This window comes from Panthera pardus, unplaced genomic scaffold, assembly GCF_024362965.1.
Source record: "Panthera pardus isolate Hobbes unplaced genomic scaffold, ASM2436296v1 HiC_scaffold_25, whole genome shotgun sequence".
NCBI lineage: Eukaryota > Metazoa > Chordata > Mammalia > Carnivora > Felidae > Panthera > Panthera pardus.
The window spans coordinates 85,457,223-85,476,227 of NW_026526821.1; the positions used below are offsets into that span (position 1 = coordinate 85,457,223).

The 19,005-nt window shown below is 39.0% G+C and overlaps 2 protein-coding genes across 4 annotated transcripts in view; one reads left to right on the forward strand and one right to left on the reverse strand.

Moving 5' to 3' along the window:
• Positions 1-19,005, reverse strand: part of GKN2 (gastrokine 2) — a 307,921-nt gene that overhangs the window by 16,243 nt on the left and 272,673 nt on the right. The window lies entirely within an intron of this gene.
• On the forward strand, positions 8,004-13,588 carry GKN1 (gastrokine 1). Its single transcript, XM_019440653.2, has 6 exons — positions 8,004-8,120; positions 10,061-10,114; positions 10,444-10,581; positions 11,534-11,644; positions 12,553-12,700; positions 13,341-13,588. The coding sequence occupies exons 1-6, from the start codon at positions 8,109-8,111 to the stop codon at positions 13,430-13,432; spliced, it is 555 nt and encodes a 184-aa protein (XP_019296198.2). The 5' UTR covers positions 8,004-8,108; the 3' UTR covers positions 13,433-13,588.

Here is a 19,005-nt window from a genome sequence, read left to right on the forward strand (position 1 = left end):
TGATAATGAGTTGTCGGTGTAGGTTCATCAGTTGTAACAAATGCACCACTCGTGTTGATGTTGATAATGGGAGAGGCTGTGGATGTGTGGGAGCAGGGGTTATACAGGAAATCTCTGTACCTTCTGCTCAATTTTGCTGTTAACCTAAAACTTCTGTTTTAAAAAAAAGGCTATTAAATAAAACTGTTTTTAAAAACAGAAGGTGAAAAACAAGAAACAAAAACCAAGGGCGACAAGTGCAAAACACACCTATCTTGATTGTCTAGCAGTTAAAAATGGTAGATAATAGTCCAGCTATACCTATAATCCCTTAAATGTGAAGGATCTAAATACACCAAGTAGAAAACAAAGACTGTTTGAATGGATCAAAAAATAGGGCCCAACTGAATGCAAACTGGTGCAGCCACTGTGGAAGACAGCATGGAATTTCCTCAAAAAGTCACACTATTGGATATTTACCCAAAGAATACTAAAACACTAAGTCAAAGGGATAACTGCACACCTATGTTTATAGCAGCATTATTCACAATAACCAAGATATGAAAGCAGCCAAAGTGTCCATTGATTGATGAATGGATAAAGAACAACTGATACATATATATGTATATATATATATATATATGTGTGTGTGTGTGTGTGTGTGTGTGTGTATGTATATATACATATGATATATATTATGTATATATAAAATAATATATAATAGAATATTATTCAGCCTTAAAAAGGAATGAAATCTTGCCATTTGCAAGGATGGATTTCCATGGATGGACCTAGAGAGTATCATACTAAGCAAAATAAGTCAGTCAGAGAAAGACAAATACCATATGATTTCACTCACATGCGGAATTTAAGAAACAAAACAAATGAACGAAGGGGAAAAAAGAGAAAGAGAGAGACAAGCCAAGAAACAGACTTTTAACTATAGAGAACAAACTGATGGTGCCCGAGGAGAGGTGGGGGAGGGGGGCGGCATGGATGAAATAGGTGATGGAGATTAAGGAGGGCACTTGTTGTGATAAGCACTGGGTGATGTATGGAATTGTGGAGTCACTAAATTGTACACCTGAAACTATTGTAACCGTGTATGTTAACTATACTGGAATTTAAAATTTAACAAATAAAAATAAAAAGAAGACCGAACTATATGCTATATACAAAAGAAAAAGCCCTTTTACTATAAAGACACAGATAGGTTAAAAGTAAAGAGGTGAAGAAAGATGTACCATCTAATGTTAATTTTTTTAAAAAGCAGAGGTGCTTTTTTTATATTAATTTTAGACAAAGCTGACGTCAGAACAATAACAACAGCAACAAAAAAACATGATCAGGGATAAAAAGGGTGAATTCTTCAGAGAGATATGATCTTTGATACACATGTACCTAACAAAAGAGTATCAAAATACAAGAGGTTAAAAACTTAAGAGAAATGCAATGAGAAATAAAGAAACCCGCTCTTCTAGACTTTACTACCTCTTTTTCAGTATTGATAGATCAAACAGGCAGAAAATCAATAAGGAAATATATGAACTGAACAGCACCATCAATCAATTGCATCTAATTGACATGTAGAGTATTGCATTCGTAACATCAGTATACACATTCTTCTAAGCTCTTAGGAAACATTCACCAAGAAAGACCATATTCTGGGCCATAAAACACACCTTACCAATTTTAAAGAGTAGAATCATACAAGGCATATTCTCAGACCACAGTGGAATTAAATTAGTGATCAATAACAGAAAGGTAACTGGAAAATCCCCAAATATTTGAAGCCAAAATGATATACGTCTACATAACACATGGATCAAAAGAGGCTCAAAAGAAGTTAAAAGGAAATATGGTAAGAAGTTAATGAAGATTATTTCTCCATTGTAAAATGATATGTCTATTATTTGCTTTGATAATTTTCCATATTCTCCACAATTTCCTATGAGTTACTTTTATGATCGGGGGGGAAGGTTTTGATTATTTTTAAAAAGAAACACTGAAAAGGTAGCATTTACAGGCTCTGGGGACCAATTGTGTAAGGGAGAGAGGTGGTGAGGAAGCAGAGTTGAGGACAGCTGAGGTGCTTGTCTTGATGCGCTAGTAGTTAAAAATGCTATGAAACTAAATATAAGTTATAGAAACACAGCATGTTGGGGAACTAATGAAAATGTTTTGGTTTGGAGTCATCTAATATGCACATTTGTAAACTCATATCTGAAGCTTGGTAGGGTCTGATCTGTTCTTCAATCACATAGAGGTGGCTCATGTGTTCAGAATGGAGGAGCTTCCAGGGAAAATAAGAGGGAGGAGGATCAAGGGTAGGTCCAACACCAACATTAAAGGGACAGATGGAAGAAGAGAAGCAAGCAATTGTTCGGGTGGTGGAAGGAGCAAGTGGAGAGCAAATAGGAGAAAGGCGTGTCACAGATGTTAAGAGAGAAGAGAATTTCAAAAAAGAAGAGATGATCAGAGCGAAAAGGAGAAAGAGGTCTAGTCACATGAGTACTGAACAAATTGCAACACATCCGAGGTTTCAGGGTCAGGCTCCCTGCCCTGCTCGCTCTGAGCCCCAACATCACCAGCTGTGCCTGGGAGGTGAGGAAATGGAATCAGAAAATCTACATGATTCTTTTAAGAGATGTAAAGGGAAGTGGAGAAATAAGCTTCCTATATGAAGAAGGCAGGGTTAAGGGGAGGTTTTTATGTTTGGCTTTGGTTCATTTTTTTAGTATCAGGGAGATTTTCCATACAAACCAAAAAGAAGTAACAAACCAACAGGCAGATATTGAAATTTGAGGAAAAAAAGACATTTCCTGATGGAGAAAGGTGGGAATCAGCGGTGGAAGAGACAGAAAGTGGAACCACTTTCTGGTGCCTCCTCCATTGTCCCATTGGATTTAGTTATAAAACACAAACCAAAAAAAAAAAAAAACAAAAACAAAACAAAAAGAAAAATTTCCAGATGGTGACTGCAAAGCATTAAACTCAACGTATGGGGCTCTGAGTGTGAGTGCCGTGTGACTGCACTGGTCACATGTCCAGGAAGCCAGCCCTGTCTCTCATATGGATTGTAGGATCTTGGGGCATGAGCACTGGTTGTTTGGCAACTTTGAATCTTCTGTGGCGTTGAATTAGCTGGAGCATGGCGAATTGTATTTAATTAATTATTTTTCAGTATGAGGAAATGAATAAAAGGATTATAGGCTTGGTGACCCACTGCTGAGCAGCAAATGAAAAAATTTTTTCCTGGCCTGGATGAGGGGAGTTGGCTCTTTATTTAAACCCTGTGGGATCTCAGAAGAAAAAGTACACTCCAGAATAAGCCCCAGTGGATACGTTTCGTTAAGCATTTCCAGGAATTGGAGGCTGGGGTGTGGATAGGAAGAGTACATAATTGAATAAACATGGGAGCTCAGAATTCCCTGAGATACCTCTGAATATCCAATATGTTCATCTGAGCATGTGTTCCTCCAGAAGTGAAAACATACACATGTGTGTATATTTTCGACCTGGGATGTAGAAAGGAAAACCATTTCAGGTAAGTCACCCTGCACGAAACAATAATTCACAAAATCATGCTTTGCTGCTCAGTGGCCCTAAGGCAAGTCCTTTGCTTTGGCCTTCTTCTGCCAGGAAAGCCATGGAAGCAGTTCATTGCGGGGGTGCTGGGTCCTCACAAGACCTGGGCCCCAGGCGTGGCCCTCACAGCTGCTGCACGGTGGTCCTCCCCATTTGGGATCAGGTTTGCATCTTCCCGTGTTGAGTTGGGCTCTTCCCACACTTCCCTTCCCACTGCTGTGGTTGAAGGAACACACCTTCTGCGTGAGTGTTTTTACACCACTCTCTCTGAATTACTTCAGGGTGAACACTGAACAGGGAATACTTGTTCTTACTTCTGAATTATCTATGAAAGAATTATAAAAGCAAACATGTTACTTATCACTTTGCGATTCTGTTCCTCATACGGTCATATTTTCTCTGACTCCTTTTTAGGATAGAAGTACTTAACCAGGTTCGATTACCCTTCCTGATGATGAAAATGAAGTTATTTATCAATTTTATCATTATCTCTATTTTCATATATTTTATACAGGTGATGTCATCACTCAGGAGACCTTTTGGCGAGAATTTTCCAAACCATGTTCAAAATACTCTAACGCTCAAGGTTAACGACCGATCTGAGGCATAATATATCATGGGCTGCCTCGAAGAGGATCCCAAAGCTCTGGCAAATGCAACTGGACAGACACGCAAGCAATGACAGAAAGGCAGAGTTACATATATTTTGGAAAGCAGTGGTCTCTTGGAAACAACAAAAAAAGAAGGGCTCTAAGATGCCACAGGGGAGAGCTTCCTCCACTTTGCTGTAATTTGAAAAGAATTTCTTTCCTATACAAAAACAACTATGTAATAAGCATGGCTTTTCTGGAATTAGAAGCTTTCTAGCAATGATTAGTAATATGCTATTTTACACGTCCTTATTGCTATTTTTTTAGACATGACGTTCCTGTGGCCACAAGTACGTATGGAATATTTGACACCATAGAGCACTGGCCAGAGCCCTAGAAGCTGCAGCCATGGAACCATAAGGAGGGTCTGAGCTGCAGGCCAGTACAGAGAGGCTTTGGGAGCAGGCAGGAGATTCCTACTCCCCCGGGGGGGCCAAGTGTGTTCAGACCTCACAGTCACCACCTGACTTGGGACCGTCACAGGAATGTCAAACGGGTGTGCAGGGTGCTCAGAAAACAACAATAAAGGCAAAGAAACTGAAAAAGAATCTTTGCAGGAAGGGGCTTCCACACTCAAGCCAACACATTATAGAGGAGGTCAACTAGGCCAAAAGCTAACTGAACCCTAAATTTTAGAAAATGGAGGAAGGGTTAAAGGGAAAAGCAAGATTACTAAGGACGTCATGGATGCTAATCACTGCAAGGTCCGCCCATTAACACGTCTACACAGGAGAGGAATCTTGAATGAGGAGACTTAATGATGGAAAGGGCCCTGTAAGTAAACATTCTCTTCTACTCAGAGAAAAAGAAGGAAAATAAAAGGTTGATTTCTGGGGGGAAGTTCTGAAAGGCTCTCCAGATCTATGGGATGAGCATATCACATGCAGACTGCATTCACTGTTTGTTCCACATGTAGGGAGTTCCCACCCAGCTTGACACGATAGGGTGTGGGGTAAAATGAGACCTTGGGTGTGTGAGCCCTGAGATAAAATGATGATAGAGGCTTGCTCCGTGATGTGGCTCAGCAGCCAGCTCTGTGGGCAGGGCAGGCCCTATTTACTCATGGGTTGGTTTGCCCCACACTAATCCTGGGGCACTGGGCCACACCATCTTCTGGGACTCCCTGGGTAGGTAACCACAACCAGTGTAGGACAGCACCTCTTCAGCTGACTCCAAAAATCAGAATAAGTAAACATAATGCTCTTTTAATTCTTCTAGCCTGAGCACCCCCTTTAAGCAATTCTGTTTTTTTTTTAATTGTTATTGGGAGCACCATGCATGTGCCAGTATATTCTAGGTTCTATGGAGGTGACAAAAAAAATTCACATGTTCTGTCTTTCTCCCATGGAAGGACAAGAAACATACAAACATAGGTGGGAGGGAGCAAGAGACTTGCTCACACTTCCTTAGGACTTTTGGCCTTAGACAAGACAAGGGTCTTGCGGTTGGGGTTGATCCCCTAACCCTCCATCTACCGCCCAACTCTGCCACATTCATAAATACCACACCAAGTATAGAGGAAGAAGTTCTGGTTTCTGGAGCCATTGAAATAATATTGTATATAGGAGGAACTTCTTCTCTTTTACCCATAGGGAAACTAAGGCCTCGAGGGTAAAGGAGACTCCTAGAAAGGAAGCAGAACAGACTCTAGGTCTCCTGGCCCTTAGTTCCAACCAGTAGCTCCCCAAATGGATTTTCACATCCAGGATACATCCTCAGAGGCAGCACAACTTGTTGTTTCCCTAACGAAGGTACCCCCCAGGGATACTAACAGGTGTTAGGAAAAATAAATCAATAAAAAAGAAAAACAACCAGGTTCTATGGTCCATTAAGTTTAGGGGAATCTGAATGAAACAACATGACATAGATTTCTCCCCTAAAGATTTCACAGCACATTTGATGTATCAATGTAAATTGTCAATCTCTTAGGAGGGGCATTATTGGACTTTGAACACTACCTATCTATCTATCATCTACCTATCTATCTATGTTACTGTCTGTCTATTTCATGGCGTATCCTCCACATCAGCATTTCACAGACCTACTGGAAAAAAATGTCAACCTTGAATCTTTGGTAAGGTATGGCATGCAAAAATTGTACTAGAGTGTACCCATATACCAAAGTGAGCTGGGCTTAAAGCCACCATGCTGTCCCCTCTTTGACTTTGCAGTGATGTGGCAGTTCCTAAGGCAGAAGAAAATCTCTTCACATATGTCTTCACATATGCCTACTGATCTTTCGCAGCTAAAGGATAAGTTTGAAAGAAATTAGTGGACACATTAAAAAACAAAATCTAACCACAGCGATACTAATCCACTTACCTTTTCAAACAGGTGTTGCTAGTGAATCAAGATTTTTAACTATGTAACCCCATCCTAAGGTTCCAGTCCACACAGAAGAGGACAATCATGAACTCAAGAAGGCTTTCAAAGAGGAAACTTATTAATCAGTGATGACTGTAATACAGTTTTCCTCTTTAGCAAGTTGCTTTACTAGGTTCAGTGTATCAGAGAAGGTAGAAAAAAATAAAAACTTTAATTCAACCCCGAGACTGTTTTGAGCATTTCCTTGCTAGCCCAAGTGACAGTTTCTACTCTATGCTTTGATGAAAACATTTTTTAATCATTTTAACATAATTTCTGAAAAGCAAGTTTTCTATAAGTGAATAAAAGAACAGAGATTGCTTTCATAGCTCCAGGAAAAAAAGGAAGGTCCCCCTGAGATATGGGGAAGGTGTGTTGGGAGCAGTGGTATTTAAGCTGGGCTTTGATGAGTGAAAGGAAGTTTACTGACTAAAGAAAGCCAAGCGGGTAGCTCTCCAAGGTGGGAGAACAGCATGTGCAAAAGCATAGAGGCATGAAACATCCTGAATATTCCAGCAATAGTGGGAACTCTGGTGTAGCTGGAATATAGGAGTATAGCATGGAGCGATACAGCTGGGGGAGGGGCTTTGGAAACATTATTAGGGACATTCTATGCCGTTCCAATGAGTATCATGTCCATCTTGCAGGCTGCCAGTGAACATTTCTAAGCTTCGTAGAGTCATGTTTATTTATATATGTACTTTAGAGAGATAACTTTAGGGAAAATGGAGACGAATGTGCTGGAGTATGAGAGACTGGTGACCAGAGTGATTCATCACACAACTATTATAGAAGTTCTGGTGAAGGAAGCTGTAGGCAAGACCAGAGTTGAGAGGCAAATCTGGGACCAAATGACATGGTTTAGCACCTGACTGGATGTGGTGGTCAGAAGAAATTGCTGAAGATAGCCCCCAGGTTTACTGGCTGGAAGTACGGTACTCTCTGTGTACTATGTGTGGTACATGGAACCACTGAGAGAGCTCAAGATTGCAGAAAAGGGTGTAAGTTTGCTGGGAGTAGCTAGTAGAACATAGTTTGCTTACACAAAACCATCAGATGGGTTCGCATAAAGGTACAAAGAGGAAACCATTCCCACATCCTTATAGAAGCTATCTGCAAGGCCCAGCGTGCCCACAATTTCTCATCTGCAGTCTTGTTTGATTTTAGGGATTATTCTTCTCCTGAATCTGAGTGATCCCAATACATAAAATGTCCACACCCACAGCTTCAGTTGACCCAGAGGCTATCATTAATCATATTGAGTTTGCGGTGATATCTTCAACTTCAACCAATGATGAGTCAGCTCAGCTCCATGTCAAAATGCCTTGCTGACCAAGGAGATATTCCCAAAGGCTTCCTGGTATGCTGGATCATGGCACAGATATGGAAGCTGGAGAAAGATAAATCTTTGACCCCACCTAGTCACACCTAGTTTGAGTAAAGCTGGTTAAGTACAAATATGAGAAGGGCTCTCATCTGAGTTCATACCTGCCTTCTTCTCCACTCCATTGCTTTGGTGAAGCCAAGATGAAGCTTACAGTGAGTAGATTTTTCCTTTTGAATTCATTATCTGATGGCTAGAGACTGTTAATATTCTGAGCTAAGTGGGTCTGCTTCTTATGACAATCTCACCATAATGGAAAATTTATTTTGAAAAAAAAAACCTCCTTTCTTTTCATTGAATTGTGGCAAGTAAAAACATCTCTGAGGGCAGCCATAGTTATACTGGGAGCAGACAGCTCTGTGAGCATCGTATACCATGCTATCTTAATAAAATTACCTTTCAGTTCTCCTTGTTCAGGTCTGGTCATAAAGCAAGCAGTCCCTAAGTCCTAGAAAATATCTAATCTTTCCCCACATTGCTGAATACCTCTTTTGACCAAACTCCTGAACATGTTCAGGCAAGATAAAAGCTCATTATCAAATTAGATGGGTGAGAGACTTATTGTCACATTCTCTGCTGTGAAACAGAGGTCCAAGTGAGAAAGATTTGCTTGAACCCTGTCCATAGTCATTTACCCATGAAAAATACCTGAAGCGTGAAGCTAGTACAGTTTCTCACCTATGGCTCCAGATAAAAAGCTAAGAGTGGAGTAGGTACACCGTGAAATTCCACCAAAGGAACTGGTGGTGCTGTGTGTCACTTATAACAAGATGCAGAGGGGCTAGAAACCCGATGAATATTTTCATGTTTCAACATACTAAACACTATGTTACAGCAGTGTCTGCTTCGTAGTGGAGTTGCAAATGTAACATAATTATCTAGAATTTAGTTCTAATAACAGCAAGGTCAAAAAATTAAGAAAAAAAAAAAGTTCCCAACCCGGGTCAGATCTGGTTTCTCTCCTGGTTCTGCCGTGAACAAGGGGTACAATCTTAGCCGATACAACCTTGGCCACGTTACTGAACATCTGAAGCTCAGTTTCCTCATATGTGAATGGATTGTTATGTACTAGAGGATCTCTAAAATTTCCCCCATCTCTCACTGTTTAGGAGACTAATTTTTACCTCCTTCTTAAGCTATCAGGAGAAAAATTAAGCAAATAAAAGAATTACCTTAAATCACTAGAGCAGATCTCAAACCATTTTGTCCCAGGTAAAGGAAATGAGAACAGGTACTCAGAATTGGGCACCTGCATAAAGCTCCGTGTTCTGACAACTAATGTCATGTACCCGATGACAAATGACTAACCTAGGTATCCCCTGACAGTTACTGACTGCCTTTCTGCTAATCACACTTGACAGCCGGACCTCTCCATCCTCGGTCTCTCAATAGCAGCAGCTAGCCTGCTTACCAATCCATTGCTTTAAAAAAATTGTTTTAGATAAAAAGAGTCTTTTTTTATTAGGAGGTCAATGAAGGAAGGAAAGTATCCCAGATCAAAGAGGAAAATTAAATCGTTTTCAGACTTAATTCTCAGAACGTATATCCATCTTCATATTGTATATGCTATTCATTTTCAAATGTACTTTTCAATGTACCGATACTACATCAGTTTTTTATAAGACCTACATTGACAATTATTATTTTTCTTTTTTTAAAAAAATGTTTATTTATTTGGAAAGAGAGAGAGAGTGGGTGTGAGCAGGGGAGGGGCAGAGAGAGATGGAAAGGATCCCAAGCAGGCTCCGCACTGTCAGCACAGAGCCCGACATGCGGCTTGAACCCACAAACCGTGAAATCATGAGCTGAGCCGAAACCAAGAGTCAGATGCTTAACTGACTGAGCCACCCAGGTGCTCCTACATTAACAATTCTAAAACTATATACCACAATAACATGATTACTACAGTAATTAAGCTATAATCTTACATTATCATTAAAACTTTCTATGGTTGAAAAAAAATACAAGGTCAAAGAAGAAAGACAGATCATTTGACAGAGTGGTAAAATCGGTATTTTTTATAAGCTTGGGTAGAGAAAGAAGAGGACATTGTTTTGCCATGCGATAGTAAACCAATGTTATTTATGATTTTTAGATTGTCTTTGCCGGACTTCTTGGAGTCTTCCTGACCTCAGCCCTTGCTTTCACTGTAAGTATTACACTTTTTATTTTTAAAATTTTTTTTCAACGTTTTTAATTTATTTTTGGGACAGAGAGAGACAGAGCATGAACGGGGGAGGGGCAGAGAGAGAGGGAGACACAGAATCGGAAGCAGGCTCCAGGCTCCGAGCCATCAGCCCAGAGCCTGACGCAGGGCTCGAACTCACGGACCGCGAGATCGTGACCTGGCTGAAGTCGGACGCTTAACCGACTGCGCCACCCAGGCGCCCCAGTATTACACTTTTTAAAGCGTATTATTAAAATGCATTTGCAAAGAAATGTGGTCTTAAATCACCGTCAATTTCTTGTAAATTTCAGGATATCAACATTGGCGGTGCCAGCAACAGTGGTACAAGTGGGCAGCAGTCAGTGAGTGTCAACAATGAACATAATGTGGCCAATATTGACAATAACAATGGATGGGACTCCTGGAACGCCCTCTGGGATTACAATACTGTAGGTAGCCAACATGCAATTTCCGTTCTTTACAAATATGATGTTTCTTTTTTTATAACAACAACAAAAATGTCTGCTAACCATAAAAGAATTTAAAATAAAATAATTTCTAACTGCACATAAGCATAGAGTTGTAAGTCAAAGTGCCTACTTTGGTCACCCAGTTTCACTACTAGATATAACACTATTAATGTTTCCCACAATCAGTTAAAATTCAAAGCAATGAATTAGGATCCACTATGCCCACAGAATTGTGGGGCTGTTAGACAAATACAAACAACCTTCTGCCTTCTCTCGAGATACCCTCAGTAATGAGGAAAAACCTGCACAATATTACTGCTCCCTATTTCAGTCTATCTTCAATTTCCTTCCAAAAAGCCAGAGATGGACATTTCACCTGTAACTCGAAAGAAAAAAACAAACAAAGGAAATGTAGGTGACAATATTAACTGGTAAGAGAAACATAAAACAAAAACCAAACAAAAACAACACTTGACTCTGGTTAGGAGACCCACCTCTGCAATCACCAGCTTTGTTTGTAACAAATTTTGTACTTTTAATAAGCCCATTCTTTATTGTTTCAGTTTTATCCATGTGGTCAATTAGAAAACTAATCCCTGTCTTACCTGTCTCCTAGAAATGTTGTGAAGATCAAATGAGACTCAAATGTGATAGCAATTTGAAGTTTATTTCAGCAAAACGGACATATGTAGAATGACTCCATGTTAGAACTTGAAGAGAGAGCAACGAGTTAGACACTAGGTTCTTACAAACGTTAGCTATAGACATGATTGCAAAACAGGGCCAGATCTGATGTTCTTATCTAGGTTCATCCTTGAGTTCTATTTCCCTCTGCTGGTAAAACTGATGTCTGATAAAAAAAAAAAAAAAAAAAAACAACAAAAAAACCCTCCTTGGAGAACCTACTTCCTCCTACCTTTTTCTTTAACAGAACTTTGCCGCGATCAGACTCTTTAAAAAGAAGGTATGCATTGTGCACAGAATGAACAAGGATGTCATGCCCTCTCTTCATACTCTTGATGCAATGGTCAAGGAAAAGAAGGTATAAATAAAAGTCTTTTTGATTTTGTTCAAGGGAGGTCTTTTGGTTGCCAGTAAATAATGAGGTCACAGTCATTTCCTCTTGACCACAGTACATTGTAACGTGCAGCACAAAAAGGGAAGAGGAACTAGTACTTTCCTGAGGAGAGGCAGCTGCCACCACACTCAGTGCTGTGGCTCACACCTGCCTTTACTGTTCAAGGAGCAAAGCTCTGCTCAAGCCAACGGGAGTTGCCTGCACTTCTCCACTTGGAGTTACACAAAGTTACACAAAAGTTGGGTTGGGGTTATTAGATTTAGAAATAAAAATAGAGGATACCCAGTTAAGTTTGAGTTCCAGATAAACAATGGATAAGTTTTTGTTTTTGGTTTTTTTTAGCATAAGTATATCCTATGCAATATTTAGGACATACTTACACTGAAAAAATGATTTGTTTATCTAAAGTTTAAATATAACTGAGTGTCCTTTGTTTTACCTGGCAACCCTAGTTGGGTGGGGACAGAAGATGCATTGCTCTTTAAAATGTTTGCTTGAGTTCATATTTCTGTAACTGACAGATAGGTACCTTTCACCAACACAGTAGAGAAGATAAACTCCATTCTCAGAATCTGATTATTATATAGCTCAATCCAAAAAATGCCAAATGACCAAATGAGGTCCAAGCTTCAGAATAAATTTAGCCTCAGATTTCTGCTTTTATGAGAAACTGAGGTTTCACACCAGCTAAATCTTTTGGGACACAGAAATTCTGAGATACACGGGGTTGGAGTTGGCTCTTCAACTCCAACAGTCATTTTGATTATGAGAAAACGGTAGCCAAGCAATACCTCGTATTGGCCTTGTACCCGTCCCTCATCAACAAACTACTGAGCTGGGCATTCATTCCCTCTTTTCCTTTCCACACTCAGCTTCAGGGTAAAGGACCAGGGGGACCACCTCCCACGAGTCTGATATACTCAATCAACCCTGAGAGAGTCAGTGATCTGGAAAAGTTAGGAAAACCCATCGCTGGCATGTGCAGAGGGATTCCAACATACACAGCTGATGAGATTGAAGGTAAGTAGGCTTTCTATGGTGCATTGTGAGTTATTGCTGCTGATATGGTCAGACTATTCTCGGGCATGTCTACAGAAGACACCGGTTACTTAGCACTTGCTCTGTGCTTTAAGTGTGTGAAATTATTAACTCCTGCCAGCAGTCTTATGTGATAGGTATTGTTATTCCCACTTTCTGGATGAGGAAACTGAGGCACAGGGATAGGTCACAAATCCTTTGTCTGGGTCAGTCCCACGCATTTTGGCGCTGGATTCTGTGCTCTTCACCATTTGGAAATACGACCTTTCAAGAGTGGATCTGGAGTTACCACAAAATATATTTAAAGTGTTGCATGAATTTCTCAGTGAAAAAAGAATGCTAATAGAATCTATTGACTTGTTATAGCTCATTCACTTAATTTCTGGGCCTTCAAAGAATAACTTGCACAAAAACAAAGTATCCACCTACTTAACCTAATGGCAACTTTCCAGATCTCTGAAGTGATTGATTTAATCTAAATAGGTAGATGATAGATAGATCTTGAAATCTGTGCGTAGCTAGTTTGGAAACTGTAACCCCCCCCCCCCCCAAAAAAAAAAGTCCTTGAAAAGACATTGATATCAGTTTCTTTTCTTTTCTTTTTTTTTTTTTTTTAAATCAGGGGCAAGCCTGTTCTTTTACTCAAAAGCATGCCTCCGTGCTGATATACTCTGGATTCTGAGAATTTCCTTATGTGGAGAATTGGAGGTGTAAAAAGAAAAAAAAAGTCACTTTGAATTTAATGATCAGAATATTTTATGCAAAAAAAACCACATTGGGTTCTAAAGGTTTTTATCATGTCATTCTGAAATGTATTCTTCCAGTTATGTTTGGCTTCTTTAAGTTTCAATAAATCTACTCAGCACTAAATTCCTTATGATTTCTGTTTGGAATGCATAGGATCAAAAGTGCCATGTGGTGGTGGGTAGGCCGTCCAAGTGTATTAGACCCAACTGTTAGCCTATATTCAGGGCCTGTCCCTTATAAAGAACCCCTTCAGATGCTTTGGATACGACTAACCACGGTTCTGGGAATGAATCCAAGGCAATCTGACTGCTCTAAAAACTGTTCTACAGTTGATGTGCACAGTAACATTTCAGATCAGCAAGGGCAGAAATCCACTCACACAAGCTTACGCCAGAAAGGGAGGTTTACTGCAAGGATATTGGAGTATCTAAAATAATCTTAGGGCAAGAAAATCAAAGACACTGGAACCAGGAACCATATTGAGATCAAGACCCAAGTCTCCTCTCTCCTGGAAGCCACATATTAGTTCTTCTCTGCTCCTCTTTAAATTCTGCTTCTCTCTCTTCAATAAACATTTTTTTTTTTTTAATATTCTTTAGGGGCATCTGGGTGGCTCCGTCTGTTAAGCATTTGACTCTTGATTTTAGCTCAGGTCATGATCTCACAGTTCATGAGATCAAGAACCCAAGACAGGCTCTGCTCTACAGCACAGAGCCTGCTTGGGATTCTTTCTCTCTCAGCCCCTCCCCTGCTCTCTCTCTCTCTCTCACTCTCTCAAAATAAATAAATAAATAAATAAATAAACATTTAAATTCTGCTTCTATCCTCTTTCAATCTCGCAGATGGCTCTTTCCTTACTCATGCCAGAAGATGGCTGAGCCAAAATGTTAGCCTCATCTCCCATATTTCTACCTTTCCAGCTCAAGAGGTAATGTCTTATTCTTTTGACTCTCAATTCCAATTTTCCTTGACCCTGTTAAGTTCAAGGGCCCACAGCCTCCACTCACTGGCCAGTACAGATACAGCAATGCAGTCTCCAGTGAAGGAAAAAGATCTCAGAGAAAAATAGTCTCCAAATATTGTATGTGACGGTATGAAACTACAATTCAGTAAAAAACAAACAAACAAACAAACAAAAAAAACCCAAAAACTCCTACGCGTACTTTTTAAATCCTGATGCCACAAGAGGATAACTAATCCATTCTAATGTTTTCAGATGGGATACCCCTAAATAGCCATAACAACAACAACAACAAAATGAGGACACTGATTCTCACCATTTGTAAAAATGCAATATTTACCAGGCCTTATTGGAAAGCAATTACAATAATTTTCTTTATTTTGAGGCAATTTTATTGATGTTCACATGATGTGTACTACCAGAGCAGTAGAAATTTCAAAGTACCCTGAAGCCATGAAATGAGGACACCCATCAAAGATCAAGGCTTAGATACTGCCCTATCCCTGTGATCGAGAGACAAAGAAACCTGCGAGTCACAAACTGGATACAGTGTCATGTAACTGACTTTTGGGAGCTGATGAATCCCATGTTTCCTAGAATTGTCTAGTCACTATTTCAGGATAGGAAATTAAATTCACTAGGAAGATACAACAATTCTAGATCATATACACCTCTCAGAATATATTACAGAAAAGTTATACAAATTACAGGAGAATTTAATAACCTTACTGTTCTAGTTAAAGATTTTAACACATATTTTTCAATGACTTACAGATAAAGCAGCTAAGGATATAAAAACATTCAACAAAATTAACCAGCTTATTTTATTTTTTTTAATTTAAAAAAATTTTTTTTAATGTTTATTTATTTTTGAGACAGAGAGAGACAGAGCATGAGCAGGGAAGGGGCAGAGAGAGAGGGAGACACAGAATGTGAAGCAGGCTCCAGGCCCTGAGCTGTCAGCACAGAGCCCGACGCGGGGCTCGAACTCACGAACTGTGAGATCATAACCTAAGCTGAAGTTGGACGCTTAACCGACTGAGCCACCCAGGCGCCCCAACAAGCTTATTTTAGTGAACATATGTATAACACTTCAGAATACATATTATTCTAAAGTACTTATGGGACATTTGCAAATACTGATCATATGCTAAGACAGAAGTCAGATCTCAAAAAATTTCAAATGATTGGCATTATGAAACACACATTTTTCTAACTTCAATTTCATTAAGAGAACAAATATTCCCTTCCAAATAAAACAAGATAGCTGCATTTGTTTTGAAATTAGGCAGCATATTTTTAAATAACAAATGAACCAAAGAAGAATTCATGATGAAAGTGGAATGCATTTGAAACTGTGCAATAAGGAAAGCAGTACGTAGCAAAACCTGAGTAGTGGCTACAGCAAAGGATAAAAGAAATATTATTGTCTGAAATGTTCTATTCATCAAAGAAGAAAAGCTAAAAATTGAGTCAAAAATTCAACTTTAAAAATGAGGAAAAGCATAAAATATCCAAAATAAGTTAGGAAGAAAGAAGTATTATTGACAATATCAGAAGTTAATAAAATAGGAAAAAAATGTGCAATAGTAAGACTCAACAAACAAAGTCAAAACTTGGTTCTTTGGAAAGGCATAAAATTGACAAACTTTAGATAGAATTGACTATAAGTAAAAATAAATAAGTGGAATCTAAACAAAAACAAAAACAGGAGCTCCTCGGTGACTTAGTTAAGTGTCCAACTCTTGATTTCGGCTCAGGTCAAGATCTCAGGGCTCGTGAGATCGGGCCCTGCATCCGGCTCTGTGCTGACAGCACTTAGGATTCTCTCACTGTCTCTCTCTGCCCCTCCCTCTCTTTCTCTCTCTTATAAATAAGTAAGTAAGTAAATAAATAAATAAATAAACATTTGAAAAAAGTAAAAAAAAAAAAAAAAGCTTAAAAAACAAAACCAAAAACAAATGGATAAACAAACAAAAAGCAGAATTAGATCTAGAACTACAGAGAACAAACCGAAGGCTGCCAGAGGGGTCGGGGTAGGGAACTGGACAACACAGAAGGGGAGGGGGTGGCCCAGGCTTCCAGTTCCAGGATGAATAAGTCACAGGAATAAAAGGCACCGCGTCAGGAAGACAGTCAATGATACTGTAACAGCAACATAACAGGACAGAGGGTAGCTGCACTTGCGGTGAACAAAGCATAATGTACAAACTTGTCAAGCTGCTGAGTTACGCGTCTGAAACTAATGTAACATTGTGTGTCAAGTACACTCCAATTTTTTAAATTAATTAATTAAAAAAAAGAAACACTAAAAAAAAGGAGATAATTCGCAAGCAATGCTAAAAAGAAAAAAAGGATGCTGAGCCACAGATGCCATAGATTTAAAGATGTTCATAAAATGATATTGTGAACACCTTTATATCAATGAATTTGAAAGCTTAAGTTGAATTTCTTTTTTTTTTTAATTTCTTTTTGTTTTACTGTTTATATTTGGAAGAGAGACAGAGAGCGAGCAAGGGAGGGGCAGAGAGACAGAAACAGAATCTGAAGCGGGCTCCAGGCTCTGAGCTGTCAGCACAGAGCCCGACGTGGGGCTCGAACTCACAAACCACAAGATCATGACCCGAGCCGAAGTCAGGCTCCCAACTGACTGAGCCACCCAGGTGCTCCCAAATTTCCTAAGAAATAACCTACCAAAGATCACCCAAGAAGAAATATAGAGCCTGAATAATTCTACAACCAGTAATGGAAATGGTTCAGAAGTTTAAAAACTTTACACAAGAAAATTCCAGACCGAGGTGGTTTTTATACTGAGATTTAACAAACATCGAAAATACAGATTATTCTAATCTTACATAACTATTCAAATGTATAGGTTGGGGAGGAGGGAAGAGCGGAGTACTCTCCAATGCATTTCAGGAGAATATGAGTAACTCAATTCCAAAACCTGACAAGGATTGTATGGGAAAAGAAAAATACAAGGCAATCTCTGTTATGAATACAGATTACAGATGCAAAATGCCTTAACAAACGGATAGCAAATGAACTGAGCAAAGTGTTGAAAAGGTTGAATACAGCACGACTATGTTGGATTTTTCCTAGTAATGCAAATGGTCTGATACTAGGAAATTAATAACGTAATTTGCCACATTGAAAAATCAACAGACAACAATCTTATACCTCAATAGTAGCAAAAATAGTAATAAATAAACATAATAAAGTTAAATATTCATCATAATAAACAAGTATTCTCACAAGACTTAGAATTAAAAGAAACTAATCTAAGATTATCTGAAAATAAAAACTACTGTATCATGTAAAACAATGAAAACATTCCTCTTAAGACAAGAAATAAGACAAATGCCCGTCATCAAAACTTCTAGAAACATTGTACTGAAAGTTAGTAAAGAAAAAATAATTAAATATAAAGATTCGAAAGGAAGGAGGGAAAGAAAAAAAAAACTATCCTTATGCCCAAATGACATAGTTTTCTGTGTAAAAATACAAACAAATCTGTAGATTATTTATGGGAATCAGAGCATTTAGAAAGGTCCCTGCATATAAAATTGGCTATCAAATATGAGCTGCATTTCTATATATCAACAAACATATAGAAACTTTATTTTGTTTGGGTTTCTTTTTTAAATGCTTACTAATTTATTTTGAGAGAGAGAGAGCACACACGCACATACACAAGAGGGGAGGGAAGAAAAAGAGGGAGAGAGAGAATCCCAAGCAGGTTCTGTGCTATCAGCAGGGAGTCCGACATGGAACTCGATACCACAAATTGTGAGGTCATGACCTGAGCCAAAATCAAGAGTCAGATGACCAACCTAATGAGCCACCAGGCACCCCCAGAAACTTTATTTTGAAATAGTGTTTATATACCAGGAAAATATACGACAAAATTTGGAAAAAAATTACTTAATTTAAGTAATGTTTCTTAAGCAGTTTCTACATGCATAGCACTATTGCACACACTTGAAATCCATCAGCAAATAGAAATGCAAAGATCCTTGCCTCGTGTAGCTAATATTTTAGTTAAAGGAGGCAGAGATAAACAATCAATACAATTAAAATATAAATGAACAAATACATAAATGAACGGTGGGAAATTTGGTAGGATAGTATACTGTCCTACTATAGGCATGTAATACTATCCTACCAAATAGAAAATGACAAATATTAAGGGGAAAATGCAGAGCAGGGTAAGGGAAATCAAGAGTGACAGGAGGGAAGAGGCAGTTTGCAATTATTAACAGGTATGTAGGATAGGCGTCATTGAAAGGTGACATTTGAACAAAGACTGAAAGAGATTAAGCAGTTAGCCATGCCAATATTTCTGGGAAAAAAAAGCATTATGGGCAAAGGAAATAGTGCTACATGCTAAGACAGAAGTGTATCTGGACAAATTAAAAGTACAGCGTGGAGGGCACCTGGGTGGTTCAATCAGTTAAGCATCTGACTTTGGCTCACTTCATGATCTCCCAGTTCATGAGTTTGAGTCCCATGTCAGGCTCTGTGCTAACAGCTCAGAGCCTGGAGCCTGCTTCGGATTCTGTGTCTCCCTTTCTCTCTG